The sequence below is a fragment of the Choristoneura fumiferana genome, chromosome 25 (assembly GCF_025370935.1).
Source record: "Choristoneura fumiferana chromosome 25, NRCan_CFum_1, whole genome shotgun sequence".
NCBI classification, from domain to species: domain Eukaryota; kingdom Metazoa; phylum Arthropoda; class Insecta; order Lepidoptera; family Tortricidae; genus Choristoneura; species Choristoneura fumiferana.
The window spans coordinates 6,959,213-6,974,701 of NC_133496.1; the positions used below are offsets into that span (position 1 = coordinate 6,959,213).

A 15,489-nucleotide genomic window follows, 5' to 3' on the forward strand; every position below is an offset into this window, starting at 1 on the left:
ATTTAGAATCAATTACTGATCAAAACGAATCCAAACACGACATATGTGCTATTATTTTTTATAGTGTACTAGTGTGCTGGATATCCTGGCTGCAGCCTCAGCTCATCCTGTTGCCACCATTGCATTGTATGTATAATCAAATACTGATCAAAACGAATCCAAATACGATATATCTGCTATGGTTTTATCAAGAGTGTACCTACTAGTGTTCTGGATATCCTGGCTGCAGCATCAGGCCGAGAATTCCATAATCTTGCATAGTTATATAGCATACATGGGTGTTTCAAATTTTAGGTCCCAAATATGTTTGAAAGTAAAGTAAGTAAAAGAGGTGATGATCTTGAAACGCCTGAACTGATTTTGATACAACATGTCTAAGAACCATCGCTAGAAAACCTGCTTTCAAATAAAAAAAACGCATTCAAATCGGTCCACCCGTTTAAGAGCTACGATGCCACAGACAGACATACAGGCACAAATAGCGGTCAAACTTATAACACCCCTCTTTTTGCGTCGGGGGTTATAAAAAAAACAACTAAACAACAACATTTTATGACAAACTCGACCATAGATCAAGACAAAGACCTTTATCTTTACACAACAAAAAGTACGCATTACACAATTTAAAAACGAATAAATTCCAAAGTCAAATATCCATCAATAAATTGTCACAATCACGGCCATCAGAAACCAAACAACAAACAGCCAAAATGACCACGAAATAGTAATTCCGGTCCTCCAATACCACGGTCCAATACCATGTAACAAAACTATGTAACTCCAAAATCCATAGTCCCCTATAACTCTCTGATTGGCTAGCTATCACTATGGGTAAGCCGAAGTATGATCCTCCGACGCCTACGTTCCCTTATAAGATATCCAAGAGGCTCAATATGCTAAGCGTTCCGAGACCGTGTATTGTCGATACTGGGGAAGGCATGCCGGCTTTCACTCCTAGAGGCATCAGAGTGTCCGCTTTGAGGAGTCAGCTGTCTGATCGAGTGAATGACGCTGCCTGGCCTTACATACGGTAAGTCCACAGGGCCCGTTTCTCAAAACATATTAGTCTAGTAATATTAGTGTTTTGTCTCATTAATGTATGAGAAAATGAGACAAAACACCCGTTGGAATTCACCGTTTTTTCGTCATTACCGTTTCGGCAAGTATTAACCCCTTCACCGCCAGAGTCTTCCAGACGTGACATCCAATGGAATGCCTCACACGCCACGGTCATCTATACATGACCAACATTTAATTAATCTCGAAATTAATCCTTCTGCAATGGAAATAATAAAAATCAACTGATTTGTCGCTGGTATTTCTGTGGCGTACCTACATAGAGCACGTCGCTTCGTTTGTTTTGTGGCGGTGAAGAGGTTAAACGAGATTAATTACACAGTATATATATGTATAAGCTAAAGCAGTATGAAAGCTAGGCATATTTTTTGAGATAAATACCTACGCTCTAATGGAGCGTTAGGGTTGTCCACTTATTTTTTGTAAAATTTAAAAAAAAGTTTTAGTTCGCGCTGTATCTCGGACTGTCGAATAGCTAAAAATAACTATTCTGAAAGTTCTGTATTACGAGTATCAATTATATTTTTCACCACTAAAAACGCGCGCTTTAAAAACGGCAAATATTCAATTCAATTCAATTTATTCCCAACACAATTGACATTGTGTTGGATATTAAAATCTATAAATATCTACAAAAGGTTGGAAAACCCCCGACTTTGTCACTTCAAAGTTCAATATCTCACAAACGGCTGAACCGATTTTGATGAAACATGTCTTAGAACCATCGCTAGGAGCCCTGCTTCCGAATAAATAACCGCATTCGAATCCGTCCACCCGTTCAGGAGCTACGGTGCCACAGACAGACTGACGGACAGACATAGCGGTCAAACTTATAACACCCTTTGCGTCGGAGGTTAAAAAACAGCAACTGAGAAACTGGTAGAACGATAGGTAGGTACATATTTCCTACAACTAATTTAAACTATCATCAATAAAATCACTTACAGCATAAAACAAATAAACCCTGAGTCGTCTTTTAAACAATTTAACACAATTTATGGCCTTTAAGTCAGTGGGCAATACCTACCTATCACCAGCAGGGCTACTACGAAACTCGAAACTGATACTTATATGATAACTGACACTTATACTATTTAATACGAGAGCAAGAGGGATCGCACGACACGAACTTCGAGTTTCGTGTTTCGTAGTAGCCCTGCTGTGTCAGTGTGTATGTTTCGGTCGATTTGTTCGTAGCTTCCATACTGCTTTAGCTTATAATATGTATACTGTGTTAATTATGCTCAGGGTTAAATTTTCACGAAAACTAAAAACAATACCGATGCTAAATCTAGCGTGATATCTTGGGATTCGTTCTTCTGTTGTGCTAATAAAACTGGGATGGGAGGGATGTGACTCAAACGTTCACCAGTACCCTGTCTAGACGGCCGTTACCTCTTATAACTGATCTCATTCAATCTATACATATTTGCACTATCCTCTGCAGCAAATTCCTGACGTTGAAGCGCGCGTACAAGAATTTCTTCACCCAGGAACGTTTGGAGCGTATCGATCGCATGATCGAGGCGGCCAACGTTACCTGCTACAGCAAACTCGCTAACTGCGTGCTCGATCTCAAGAAAACAGAGACTAAGGTAGGCTGAGAGACTATACTATGAGCAAAAAATTCATACAGCCGAACTAGAGCCTCCTCTGAGATTTATGGGATGTGCTTACACTAAAAAAAACAGCTTTCTACCACTAATATATAGTCTAGCTAAGCCGAGGACGGACGGACAGACAGACACGGTGAAACTATAATAAAAAATTATACAAACGAGGAAAGTGAATCGCTTGCCAGGGCAGGACCTTTTCATAATAATTTTCCCTATGATTTCTTTGGCAGACGTATTTAATGTCAATATGACGTAAGTAGCCTAAAGGTTCCATCCTGGTACGCGATTCTGTTTCATTGGCTGTACCTGATCACCGTTAAAAATCAGCGTGCGTATATCTTGAGTCATCCTCATCAGCATCAGTCGAAGAAGTCCACTGCTGAACAAAGGCCCTTAAGAGGCTTAGAACGCCACAATGAACGACTAATCGCCACTTGCATAACCGGTTGCCCGCAAATCTCACGATGTCGTCAGTCCATCTAGTGGGAGGTCTGCCAATGCTTCGTCTATTGGTTCGTGGTCGCCACTCGAGGAGTTTTCTCCGCCAACGGTTATCTGTCCTTCGAGCGATGTGGCCCGCCCATTGCCACTTCAACATGCATAGTTTCACAGCCAAGCTGCTGATGAGTAAAATGAGCAGTGTCATGAGTAAACGTAAGGAATTTCTACTTAATAGATGACCAATCTACTTTCAAATTATTTCAGGATGTTAAGAAGAAGCGCGGCTGGACGGAGAGTGACTGGAAGAAGCACATGGACTATATCAGCCACATTGCCTACCCCAAGAAAAACTTCTTGAGTGTGCCGCAAAGAGTAAGTTCAATAGACCTATACATGGTAGTCAAATTTCCCTTCTCTTTCACCCGAGGACATCTGTTAGGCAGCTGCCTAGGCCCTTCCGGCAATCACGTCAAAAAAGGCGCAGTAAGGGTCTCCCGACATCTAAATATTGACGCGGAATCAGCAATAGCCGATAGAAAAAAAAGCTTTCTGTCTACGCAACAAGAGCGAAAAAGACGACGACGCGTTGGCAGGCGTCGGCCGAGCCGAACCATTATGCTTTTTTTAGTTCTTATTACGTGGACATAATAGTACATTATTGCCGAGGCCGGGAAAAAGCAATTTGTAATTAGTAGAGTTTGACGGACGAAGCGTAGCTGAGTCCCTCACTAAATACGAATCCACGAATTGCCATTGTTTTGTTACCATTTTTTAGATGACATGAAACAAGCACGCCGCGCCAAGGCCCTAAAACGGACCGTACTAACTTTAATGTTCTGTTGTTTCCAGCAAGGGCAGCGCAAACCACTTGACCAGTTGCTCCCACGCATCAACCAGATCAGTTTCTTACCGGAGTTCAAATGCTACAAGCGCCTGTCGCAGGAATCCTTCTATAGAGATCCTATCAAGGTAACGTATAGGCTCTGGACCCACCGCCTAATAGCTTCTACAGACTCACGCGAGAAGAATGTTTTTAGTATGAAAAATTGGTCGCTCGGCGAGAAAAGCGAGAAAATTTTCATGCTAAAACATAACCTAACCTAACCAACAAAAAGTTGGAATACCCCCGACTTTGTCACTTCAAATTTCAATATCACAAAAACGGCTTAACCGATTTTGATAAAACATGTCTAAGAACCATCGCTAGAACTACCCGGTCTACCCGTTTGCTTTGGTGCCACAGACAGACAGACGCACACAGACATACAGACACACATAGCGGTCAAACTTATACACCCCTCTTTTTGCGTCGGGGGTTAAAACCACACTTCTGGCTACTCGCTGGCGGTGTCCCAACCGATGAGGAAGCGACAAGCTATCGATTATTTTCTCGCTCAAGACACTAACAATAGATACCAAAATATCCCGTGTCGGTAAAAGAGATACGCATAGTAACAGTTTTTCTTCTCGCTGCGCGTACCTAGTTTGTAGCTCTACTCGCTTCTCGGTCTTAGTCGGTGGTGGAACAAGGGACTTACATACAGCGAGAGTATATTGCTGGATCATCTCAATTACGAAATGCTGCACATTAACCTTTTTTCAGGTCCCACTAATTTAAACACGCTATTTCAAAATTAGTCAGATGTCAGGGTTTGCAGTTGGTAGGACCTTGTGCAAGGTCCGCCCGGATTGCTACCACCATCTTGCTCGCTAATCCTGCCGTGAAGCAGCAGTGCTTGTACTGTTGTGTTTCGGCGTGGAGAGTAAGAGAGCCGGTGAAATTACTGGCACTTGAGGTATCCCATCGTAGGCCTCTAGGTTGGCAACGCATCTGCAATACCCCTGGTGTTGCAGATGTTTATGGGCGGTGGTGATCTCTTACCATCAGGAGCCCCACTTGCTCGTTTGCCATCCAGTCGAATAAAAAAAGGGTCGAATAAAAAAAGGGTTATATTGCTTACCTTCATCGTCATCATCATCAGCCGGAAGACGTCTACTGTTAAACAAAGACTTCCCCATTAGAACGCCACAATTAACGATAACTTGCCACTTGCATCCACCGGTTGCTCGCAACTTTCGCGATGTCGTCAGCACATCTAGTGGGAGGCCTGTCAAAGCTTCGTCTTCCGGTTCGTGGTCGAGACGGTTATGATTTTCGTGCGTGTGGCCCGCCTATTACCATTTCAACATGCCTATTCTTCAGTCAGTTTCGACTTAACAAAGCAAAGGGTTAACGATTCTACGTAGTTTATTATTGTAGAACGTTCACGATATGAATTTACAAACCTTTCTCACGTTATTACAGGTGCCCCGTGGCGCTCTCAAGTACGTGATATCAGACCGAGTGAAGAAGCTAGCTGCACACAGAGTTATACCCACCGAGTACTAAACCTCCCTTGCCACTACTGCCCACTTCTAGCGGCAAACTAACCATGTAAATAACTCATAGAAATAAGCTATAAATACACTTGGATATAAATATAGTTTGCCACCAATGTATACCCATTTCATAATCAGAAACCAATTGTGGCGGTCCATTAGATCCAATTCCCTAATTGTCTAATTCCCGAACGCATATTTATTCGTATGTCTATTCTTCGAACGTCTATTTACCCGAACATCCAATTGTCCAGTCGGTCTCTATTCAACCATTTCCTGGTTCGTTAATTTCAATTCTATGACTCAAGGTCGACGGAGCCCTATTCCACGTGGCTGAACCGCTTCGCGTCTTGGCGCAACTAATCGAACCCAGTGCCGTATTTATATTTTTATGAGTGTAGGCCACTTTATTTCCGCCATCCCGTGTAACCTTTCTAAAATTATTTTCTCGTCCTCTGAAATCTTCCACCCCTAGGCCGCGGCCTATTGACAAATCCAGGACTAACCTAACCTGTTGTTTTCAAGTTTATTGCACAAACAGGTTACTTTAGGACACAAAGCCATAGAGAGAGATGAACGAAATAGGCTGGAAAATCGGGGAATGAGACAATTGGAGTAATTAGACATCTGGAGAACTGGACGTTCAGAGAATGAACATTTTGAGAATTGGACGAAATAGACAGACATTTTAGGGAATTGAACGTACCTAATGGACCTGAACTAAAGAAACAGCTTGATCAAAATGAAAAGCTTGTTCCACTTCGATGTATAATTTCACAGAAGCAGTGTAATATTATATTATCCCATTCCAAGCAACTAAAGCCGAAATATAACAATAGTAACAGTTTATTTTTGGTTTTATTTACCTATATTATGTACATGGTTGATTCAATACTTACAGAATACTGGAGTTCAAAAAACGTATAATTCATAATTCGATTTATAATCGCATTTGATTTTGCAGATCGTGATTTATAAATAATAATAAATAAATTATCCTTATAATTATTGTTCTAGGATTCGAATGGGATTTGTACTAGGGTTGATTTGTTCAAGGGTGGGTGAGGCTGAATATGATGGCGTTTGTGAAGTCTTTGGTGGTGGATTGTCCGCCGAGGTCCTTCGTCCTCACCTTGCCGTCAAGTAGCACCCTGTAAATAACAAAACATAGTTAGCAAGGACTGTCTACCAAATAACACTAAAATATTTCTAACAGGCCCTAGCCAAGCTCTTCAATTGATCTACATAGAGGTTTTTTAAAATAACTTTAGAATTTAGAATATTGCCTACAAAACGGGATTTACACATTTCCAAGATAATAGCCTAAAGCAGCGTTTCCACCAGAGATTTGCGAGGATGTGTTGCGAGCTAGTTGCGAGGGATGTGTGTTTGATTAACCACTAGAAACGCTTCATTTACCTCGCCTCGCTCCGCTCAGCTGTTTCCACCAGAGATGTGCTGTGCGAGGATGTGTAAATGAAGGGTTTCTATTGGTTGATGAAAAACATATTCCTCGCAACACATCCTCGCACATCTCTGGTGGAAACGCTGCTTAAAGCTACGTATTCAGCAGAGATATGCGAAGATCCACACTAGATTCACAGCTGGCTATTAGTGGCAGTAGTTCGCCTGCTAGACACAATGCGGCGCTAGGATAGAGGTGATGATGACCTTCGACGTAGCCGTCAACGGCGAACCCTTCCACGAACTAACTTGGTATGTTCCGCTCGTGTGAGCGAACATGGCTCGCGCGCGTGTGTGTGTGTGTGTGCGTGTGCGTGTGCGTGTGTGTGTGTGTGTGTGTGTGCGAATAATCACCGTTTTTACGGCGTTTCCTTTCGCCATTAGTGTTTTGGTAGGTTAGGTATTATTTAACCTTTTCCAGGCCCCGTGAATTTAGATAAGCTACCACAAAATGAATCACAGCTTTATATTGTTAACCAATGAGGGACTAATTTAAAAATGAATAATATTTTAAATGATTTCAATTAATTTTGTACCTTTTTGCAAATTTAGCAAGGTCGAATATTTGTGTACATTTATGTGGTCGCTATATGCACTATGCCTGGAAAAGGGTTTAACCTTTTATAAGGCCCCATTTATTGGAGCATACTACCACAGAATCAAAAGCAGCTATCGAATACATACCTGACAAAGAATATTTTTAAAGCTAGTCGTATTTTCAATAATAGCAATGGAAATTATGACGTATTATGAAAGCAATAAGGTTCAGTTTCCAACTCAATGCAAGTGGTCGCTAAATCGCCTCTGCCTTATTAAGGGTTAAAGAGGTGAATGATGCTCAGGGTATTTTTTTATGAAAACTCAAAAATATCGGAACATGCACTCTATTATTAAGGTATTGAGTTCATGTCTCGATAATTTGATCACCTTGACCGCTCCGAAATATCTGATGGAGACTGTTCGTGTACACATTTGGGTTTAGCTTAGAGGTACTGACTTGTTGATGGCGTTCTTGATCATCTTGGAGTACGAGTGCAGATTGACGTGCGCGAGCAAGTTGGCCGAGCACAGCAGCATGGCGCACGGGTTCGCGATGTTTTTGCCTACTGCACCCGAGAAGATGTGGCGCGCGCCCTGCCAAACAAAGCGATATGGAGATAATAAAAAAAAACTTGATTAAAATAGCACATTGTTGTAGAGGCTGGAAAATAAGCAATAGATAGATGAACGAGTTAGCATAGAACAAAACACTTAAATAGCGTTTCAGACGCAGCGTCGTACGTATGTAATTTTTAACCGCCGACGCAAAAAGAGGGGTGTTATAAGTTTGACCGCTGTTTTTGCAACTTTTTGTTGGTTAGATTATAACTTCTAACGTACGCGTTTGCCGCATTAAAAATGCCGTGTTTTTCGGACGGAGACATGAGAACGCATTCTGTTGATCGCATGCGTTTAACGCTATAATGAGGGTTTTCACAGAGGCGAAATATCGCTAGATGGCGTTAGTATCGTGAGGTGCGTTTGACGTTTGCTTGCAATGAGGGCTATCGTTTTTTGTTTCACTAGATGGCGCACTGTTGCGTGAGGTTTTTAAGTATGGCTTTCAAAGTCTGTTATTACGGGCATGAAAACAAAGTTTAGATTAAAATCATATTTAATACACCTTAAAACCGTACCATAAAAATATCGAGCATGCCACAGTGTTGCATAGTCCCCGTTTTGTTCGGAAAAAAGGGAGGACAAAGGTTTCCGAAAGACAAAACTGTCTCAAAACACAGACATTCATTGCCCCGGAACGCATATTTGCCATAATTCATTTCAGATATTGCAAAATATTCACAAAATTATTCTAATTATAAATAAACCCGCGTAGCTCACCCAAAAACTATGAGATTTGACATTTCGGAGACCTCACGCTACACTAGCGCCTCTAGTGGCGAATTCATACGCGATAGCCCTCATTGGCTCATTTAATTTTTTATCCAATCACGAGCAAACGTCAGCAAACTCATTTTCACAGTGGCGCACAAAACAACTGAGCGCTTCAATGAACACTTCAACAAAGGATTCGGAGTCGAGATTAACCATATGTCTATTCGAAAATAGAAACTGAGACATGGATGCACAGAAAAACCAGAAAAAGAGACCAGCGCTGGGAATCGAACCCAGATCCTCAGCAATCCGTGCTGCGTGCTATAACCCCTACAACACCGCTGGACAGGAATCTAGACACGAATTTTTCCTATGCATACATATCTCAGGTTGCTTATTTCTACTACGCTACTTATGCAGCAGCACTAGCGACATCTATGTTCCGCTCTCATCGAGAGACGATATGGTTTCACGGGATACCCGTAAAAGTATCAAATTTGGAGTTGAAATAAAAAATACAAAAAGACTCCAAAAAACCAATCATATGTCTATTGCCATATGTCAAGATTTTTGATTTTTGATTTGGATGCCAGGATAGTACTTGCCAGCACTTGGCAAGTGTCAGGGTTTTTAGATTAGTAGTAGAGTTTTTTGACTTTTAGGGAGATTTCAGGATTTTTATCAGGACATTTTGTTTTTCCATATGGCAACCCAACCCATGTCTCGTCTGTGCCGTACTATACCTGTTCGAACACCGCGCACTCGGGGCTATAGCTGGCGCCGGCGACGACTCCCGCGCCGCCGACCAGCCCGCTCGCCAGGTTATCCACAATATTCCCGTACAGGTTGGGCGCGACCATCACATCGAACTGGTTCGGGTTCGACACCATCTGCATCGTGCAGTTGTCCACGATCATTTTCTCGAATTCGATGCGCGGGTAGAGGGCCGCCATCTGAAATTATTATTTTAAGGGTCAATCAACTTTTAAGTGTGTTATTCTGTCCCGTAACTCAGGAGACATGATACGCTTTCTTAGGCTGCGTTTCCAACAGAGATGTGGGAGGAAAATTAAAACTTTATTTCGGCAAACCACATGTTTCGTGGGATTAATAGGTTTTGTGCCTCGGTCTGTTTGATTTAAAAAAAAGAGGTCGGATTGACAGCTGTCAGTTGTTAAACGTTGCCGTACGTACGTATGTGTCGTTGTACGGCGACATTTGACAACTGACATGCTCTTGTTTTTTTTTAATCAAAACAGACCAAGGCACAAAACCTATTAATTTCACCAAATGTGTGGTTGCCGATATAAAGTTTCAATTTATTCTTACAAAAAAACAGCAAGTGAAAAAATATCTATCTACAGGAGTGAGCTACATTATATAAGTCGAATATCGACGATATAAAAAAATATGATACCTATGGACCATCCCAGAAAACAAGGTACGCCGCGGGTAATGTCTAGTATTACATAAATCATTACGTCAGTGCTACACTCACCTGTTCACAGCTCCTAAGGAAGGTGCCGTCTCCGAGCTTCATGATGTTAGCCTTGTGTACAGCCGTGACCTTCTTGCGGCCCATTTTGACGGCGTAGTCGAACGCGAACTTGGCGATGCGGTCCGACTTGACGGCCGTGATGATTTTGAGGCACTCCACCACGCCTGGAGACAGATGGATTTCATATTTATTCAGCTAATTGACAGGTCTACACGGTTTTTCTCAAACTATAGAAAAAAAAAGACCTAGTTCAAGTTCCGTAAAAATAAAAAGCAATAAAGAAATTGGATAACTAAATACGCGAGTCGAAGTTAGGTAGGTAGGTATATTTATTTTTCTCAAAAATGGTATGAAATGTTACCATTACGTCATCAAAAACGTCGTAGAAAGTAACGCATCCTGGAGACTAGCTGCTAGTGTCCAGGAAGTAATCTCGAACTGTCCAAGAAGTAAGTATGAAATTACTTCCTGGACAGCGACGAGTTCCTTTTAAAATTTGGAACCTGTCACAAACAGCGCGCGGGCCGAGCGGCAGTGTTTGGTGTAGTTAACTAGTATTTTGAAATGGGTCCATGTCATCATCATCATCATCACCATCAATACAAACCATCATCATCATCATCATCACTAACAACGACCATTATCATCACCATCACTAACATCTATTCAAGATTAGAAGCTAAGGTTAATCAAGTAATTATGCATTTTTATTGAAATAAACAGTTTAAAGTTTAAGTTTAAGTTTAACAATCATCATCATCATCATCATCATCATCATGACTAACAATCATCACCATCATCATTACCATGAGCCATGACTAACAATCATAATCATTATCATCATCACCGTCAACCATCATCAATCATCATCATTCATTATCACCATCACCATCATCACTATCATCACTTCACAATCACCGTCATTTCATTATCATCATCATCACCATTTTTGAGAAAAGCACTATACAAGCTTCGACCAGTAATCGCCATCCTGGCCTCGTATCACTACTATTCTACTCTTCCAGGATGGCTTACTTACTGGCCTCTGCGGTAATGTACTAATACGAGTATTATAAGCAGAACAACTGCAACCACACCCATCAGCTTTCTCCGATCAAGTCGGTTAAAGTCAAACTTGCGCGAAAGTTGTACACGGGTATGGGTACAATACATTTTAAATTTATGAAAGTTTGTACCCCTCAATTTACACCCAAAGACTTTAAAAATGTAATTATTAATAGCCAATTCATAAGTATAACCTCAGTAAGACCTCACCTTGTCTAATGTGGGTTTTGACCATAAAAGTATGACAACCACTGCCTTAGAGTACAGATCTATTGAATAACGTTTTTGCATCGTATTTTATCGAATAAATATAAGCTTCAGTAAACTTCAGTAAGCTAGTTGTTCAACTAACCTGGCACAGACTCGTGCTCCAAAGCAGAGTACTCTCCCTCAGTCTGCTCTCTGATGATGATGCAGTCCACATCCTTGTGGCGGCAGTTAACGTTCGGCAGCGACTTGACGTGCACAACGTTAGCGTACAGGTCGAGAGCGTTGCGGAGTTTCATGTTCAGCGTTTGGAGCTCGCCGGTGTGAGAGAAGTCCGGGGTTGCGAGGATGCCCTAGGAATCGAGAGATAAAGGAAAATATTCCACGTTTCTGCAGCGTTTTTACCCTCATTACCATTTCGGTAAGCTAGTTAGTACGGTCAAGGACTTTAATACATGTCATGAGCCACCATAGAACCTTTTGAATGGAAAAGTCATTACGATTTTCCTTGTAAATTAATGCGATGTCACTATAACGTTTACTGGGAAATGGTTCCATGGTGACTAATAAATTAAGTCTTTGACAGTACTTACCGAAATGGTAATGGCTTACAGTAGAATTTTTTTAACACTTGTCCGCAGTGGCAACAACTTAGAAAAGTTGATAAACCCCGTTCTTGCGTTGGGGGTTAACCCTTTTCCGGGCATAGTGCATTGCATATAGCGACTACATCTATGTACACAAATATTCGACCTTGCTAAATTCACAATATAGTACAAATCAATTGAAGTCATTAAAATATTATTTGTTTTTAAATTAATCCCTCATAGGTAAATAACATAAAACTATGATTTATTTTGTGGTTGGGATCTAAATTCGTGGAAAAGGGTTAAAAAGGAATATGAGTGTACCTTGATGCAAATCTTGTTTCTGGCGATGGAGTTGACGACATCTTCCAGCGGGGCGCTCAGGGTGGGGTTCACCTCGGAGAAGAAATATGACTCAAAGTCCACCGGGATACCAGCAGCCTGTACACAGACACATAAAAACGCACCTATACAACAACAATGTCATAATTTCATTTATTTTCCAAAAAATACTTGGATGGTCTAAAATTGGTCAAAAAAGAAGTTTTTTCGCAAATTATTATAAAATTTCTATGAAATGAATATGAAATTGTTCTGAAATTATTGTTAAACCATTATTGTCTGAATTATTGTTACTAAGGAAATAAATAAGGCTTTATTATTATCGTTAATAATAGTATAAAGAGACTAAGACATTCACATGAATATTTTTTACTTACATTTACATACCTTAAAAACTTCCTGTACAGAGTAGACCAGCTCAGGCCCTACTCCATCTCCAGGGATGAGGGTGCACTTTATGCGGCCTCCTTTGCTCTATATCAGAAGACATAATTTAGTGGGTGTAACATTTTGTAATGAGTTCACAAATTACACAACTAAGTATTTATTCACCGTTTTTGCGGCGTTTTTTTGTCATTACTGTTTCCGCAAGTATTATAACAACTATAAAAGAGATGATGCTCAGGCTTAAATTTTTGTGAAGACTTAAGACAATACCAATGCTAAATCTAGTGTGATCGAAATTGTTGCGTCTTGTCCTCCCGTTGGTGCTAAAAATGGGGGATGGTAATGAATGACTTTTAACGGGCTGGTCAAAACGAGTGAATATTCACCCATCTACTCTGCTAAGTTTTGGTGTGTAATTAATAATGTATCATTATAAAAAAAAAACTTTTCAGTTTCATCAATATTTAAAAATGCAGTGTGGAGGTATAGGCAGTAGAAAGAACAATTTATAGATTTGTATTAGAATGACAGTGTGCAAAGGTCTCAAAAAAAATGAAAATTAAAAAAAAGTACCCTAGATCTTACCATGGCTTGAACCTGTATAAATTCAACTTAATAATAACAGGTACATTCAGACATAAAATATTAAGAAGTTAATCCATATATTTGTGGACATCACAGGGGCATATGCAAAGGACACATGCTATATTTCACAACATATAAATAAAGTGCTATACATAGTGGACTAACACAAAAGGCATCTTCTCATGCTAAGGTGAAAACAATTAAACAGCCATTCTATATTTTTTTATGAATACAGCCAATGGATACCAAAGTGATGAGCCCAATTTTAATTTTCCAAGATGGGTGGTGCTTAGGTACCAATGAGTGTAGTAGTGTAGAAAATTTGGATAAATTTTAGGTTAAGATCAGGTTAGGTACTAATTATACCTTTTGGAATTTATTTGTAACCATGATTCAACAATTGATGTTAAGAACTTCGGAGACAATCAAATAACTTAACATTAGGTATGAAGATTGATGCTTGATTCAAGCATCTTGATTGTTTACAACTTTTGCTTAATTCTCAAATATTCATTAGAAATAGTTAAAATTTACTGTTGTCACTTAATTGTCTCCATAGCTCTTATGTTTTGTCAAGCTTTGAATTTTCCGAGTTTAATACATAGAATGGCTTAATTACTATTTAACTGAGTAACATGCAGTCTTTGAAAAATCTCACGTATCATTGAGAAGTAGAACCTGCAAATCTAGAGGAAAACTCAGAAAACTTAATTATTAAGACTATAAAAAAAATAAATAATAATTATTAATAATAATATGTGAAAATTTGGGTGCCAATTTAAATCAAATATTTTATATACAGTAATTTGAGAATATTTATAATTGATTTGAGCATTGAAGCAGGAATACCCTATCAGCAGAGGTCACTTAGTTTATCAACTCGTCCAACAGTAGAACAACAAACCAGATGTATATGAAGGTAGTCATAATGTTAATGATGTTTACTTCTTTGTTTATTTAAGTACATGTAAATAATCTCTATTTCAATTAAAATTAAAAAACATGACTTAAAAAAAAATCATCCTTTTTCATAAACTTAATGGTTTGATTGGATTGAAATGAAAATCATTTTGTAACCACAAAGATACTGAAAATGTCTTTAAAAAAATAAATACTCATTTGTAACTCAGTCTTGTTCCTTAATAAATTAATACTAGTTTTGCAAATAAAATTAGTAGTCATCAATTTTGCATGGTTCTAAACCTTAAGTGAATGATAGCTATGTGGGGTTGAACCTTTGCCTTCTTCTGAGAGGAAAGAATAATAAACAATAACCAAAAAGTGAATGGGGCAAAATATTTAAAATAAAAATGGAAGGTACATACATGACATATAAAAGTGGTTAAAGTCGCAAATCAGCTGGTCCGCTGTCTCAGTTCAAAAAGAACCTTCATTGTAGTGAACCTCAACAATTATTTGTTTAAGCATTAAAGGAAGGTATTTCCTGCTTCATGGCTCTTCAGGTTCCATTTACACTTGCTATTAGTACAGTTAGTATTTCTCACCAGGGAGCTGATGGAATGTGGTGCGTAACATACGTTTGTGTCCGAGTTAACCGCGCTCGTCGTATGAAAACCTTTTCCAGCGAGCTGGGAACCCTGCAATGCCCATAATGTACTTTATTAACACAATCTCACGTGGGTAGCGGTAGATTATGTATCTTGATATACGACGTAACGTATTTAATGAATTATGCCGCGTAGACATGTAGTTATATTGATATCGAGCCTAATTGTTAGGAAAATACGTTACGAAACACATTGTTTCGCAGTTTCAATTCTGTATAGACAACAACTTTATGGAAGAATTAAAATCAAAGTCATACCTGAACCAGGGTTCGGATGATATTTCTGGTAATGAGGGACATAGTGGACAGCAATTATAAAAAGGCTATTTTAGAAAAAAAATGTATTTTTGGAACGTCTTTGCTCGCCAAAGACGTAACGTAACTCTCTAGGGTTTCGCTTTA

The 15,489-nt window shown here is 39.6% G+C and overlaps 2 protein-coding genes across 3 annotated transcripts; one reads left to right on the forward strand and one right to left on the reverse strand.

Annotated features, from left to right (window-relative positions):
* Positions 1-74: 74 nt before the first annotated feature.
* Theg (Testicular haploid expressed gene) lies at positions 75-6,362 on the forward strand. Its single transcript, XM_074107365.1, has 5 exons — positions 75-1,030; positions 2,525-2,672; positions 3,399-3,506; positions 3,984-4,103; positions 5,440-6,362. Exons 1-5 carry the CDS (start codon positions 828-830, stop codon positions 5,521-5,523), a joined length of 663 nt encoding a protein of 220 aa, XP_073963466.1. The 5' UTR covers positions 75-827; the 3' UTR covers positions 5,524-6,362.
* On the reverse strand, positions 6,353-15,479 carry Idh3b (isocitrate dehydrogenase [NAD] subunit beta, mitochondrial). Of its 2 annotated transcripts, none has more exons than XM_074107364.1 (9): positions 15,346-15,479; positions 15,059-15,118; positions 12,936-13,022; positions 12,531-12,647; positions 11,765-11,972; positions 10,348-10,511; positions 9,593-9,802; positions 7,975-8,111; positions 6,353-6,664 (listed from the first exon to the last, which is right to left on the reverse strand). In XM_074107364.1, exons 1-9 carry the CDS (start codon positions 15,385-15,387, stop codon positions 6,565-6,567), a joined length of 1,125 nt encoding a protein of 374 aa, XP_073963465.1. In that variant the 5' UTR covers positions 15,388-15,479; the 3' UTR covers positions 6,353-6,564. The 2 variants fall into 2 exon arrangements, with proteins under 2 accessions (XP_073963465.1, XP_073963464.1); XM_074107363.1 differs by having other exon boundaries at positions 15,026-15,118.
* Between the last annotated feature and the right edge of the window lie 10 nt (positions 15,480-15,489).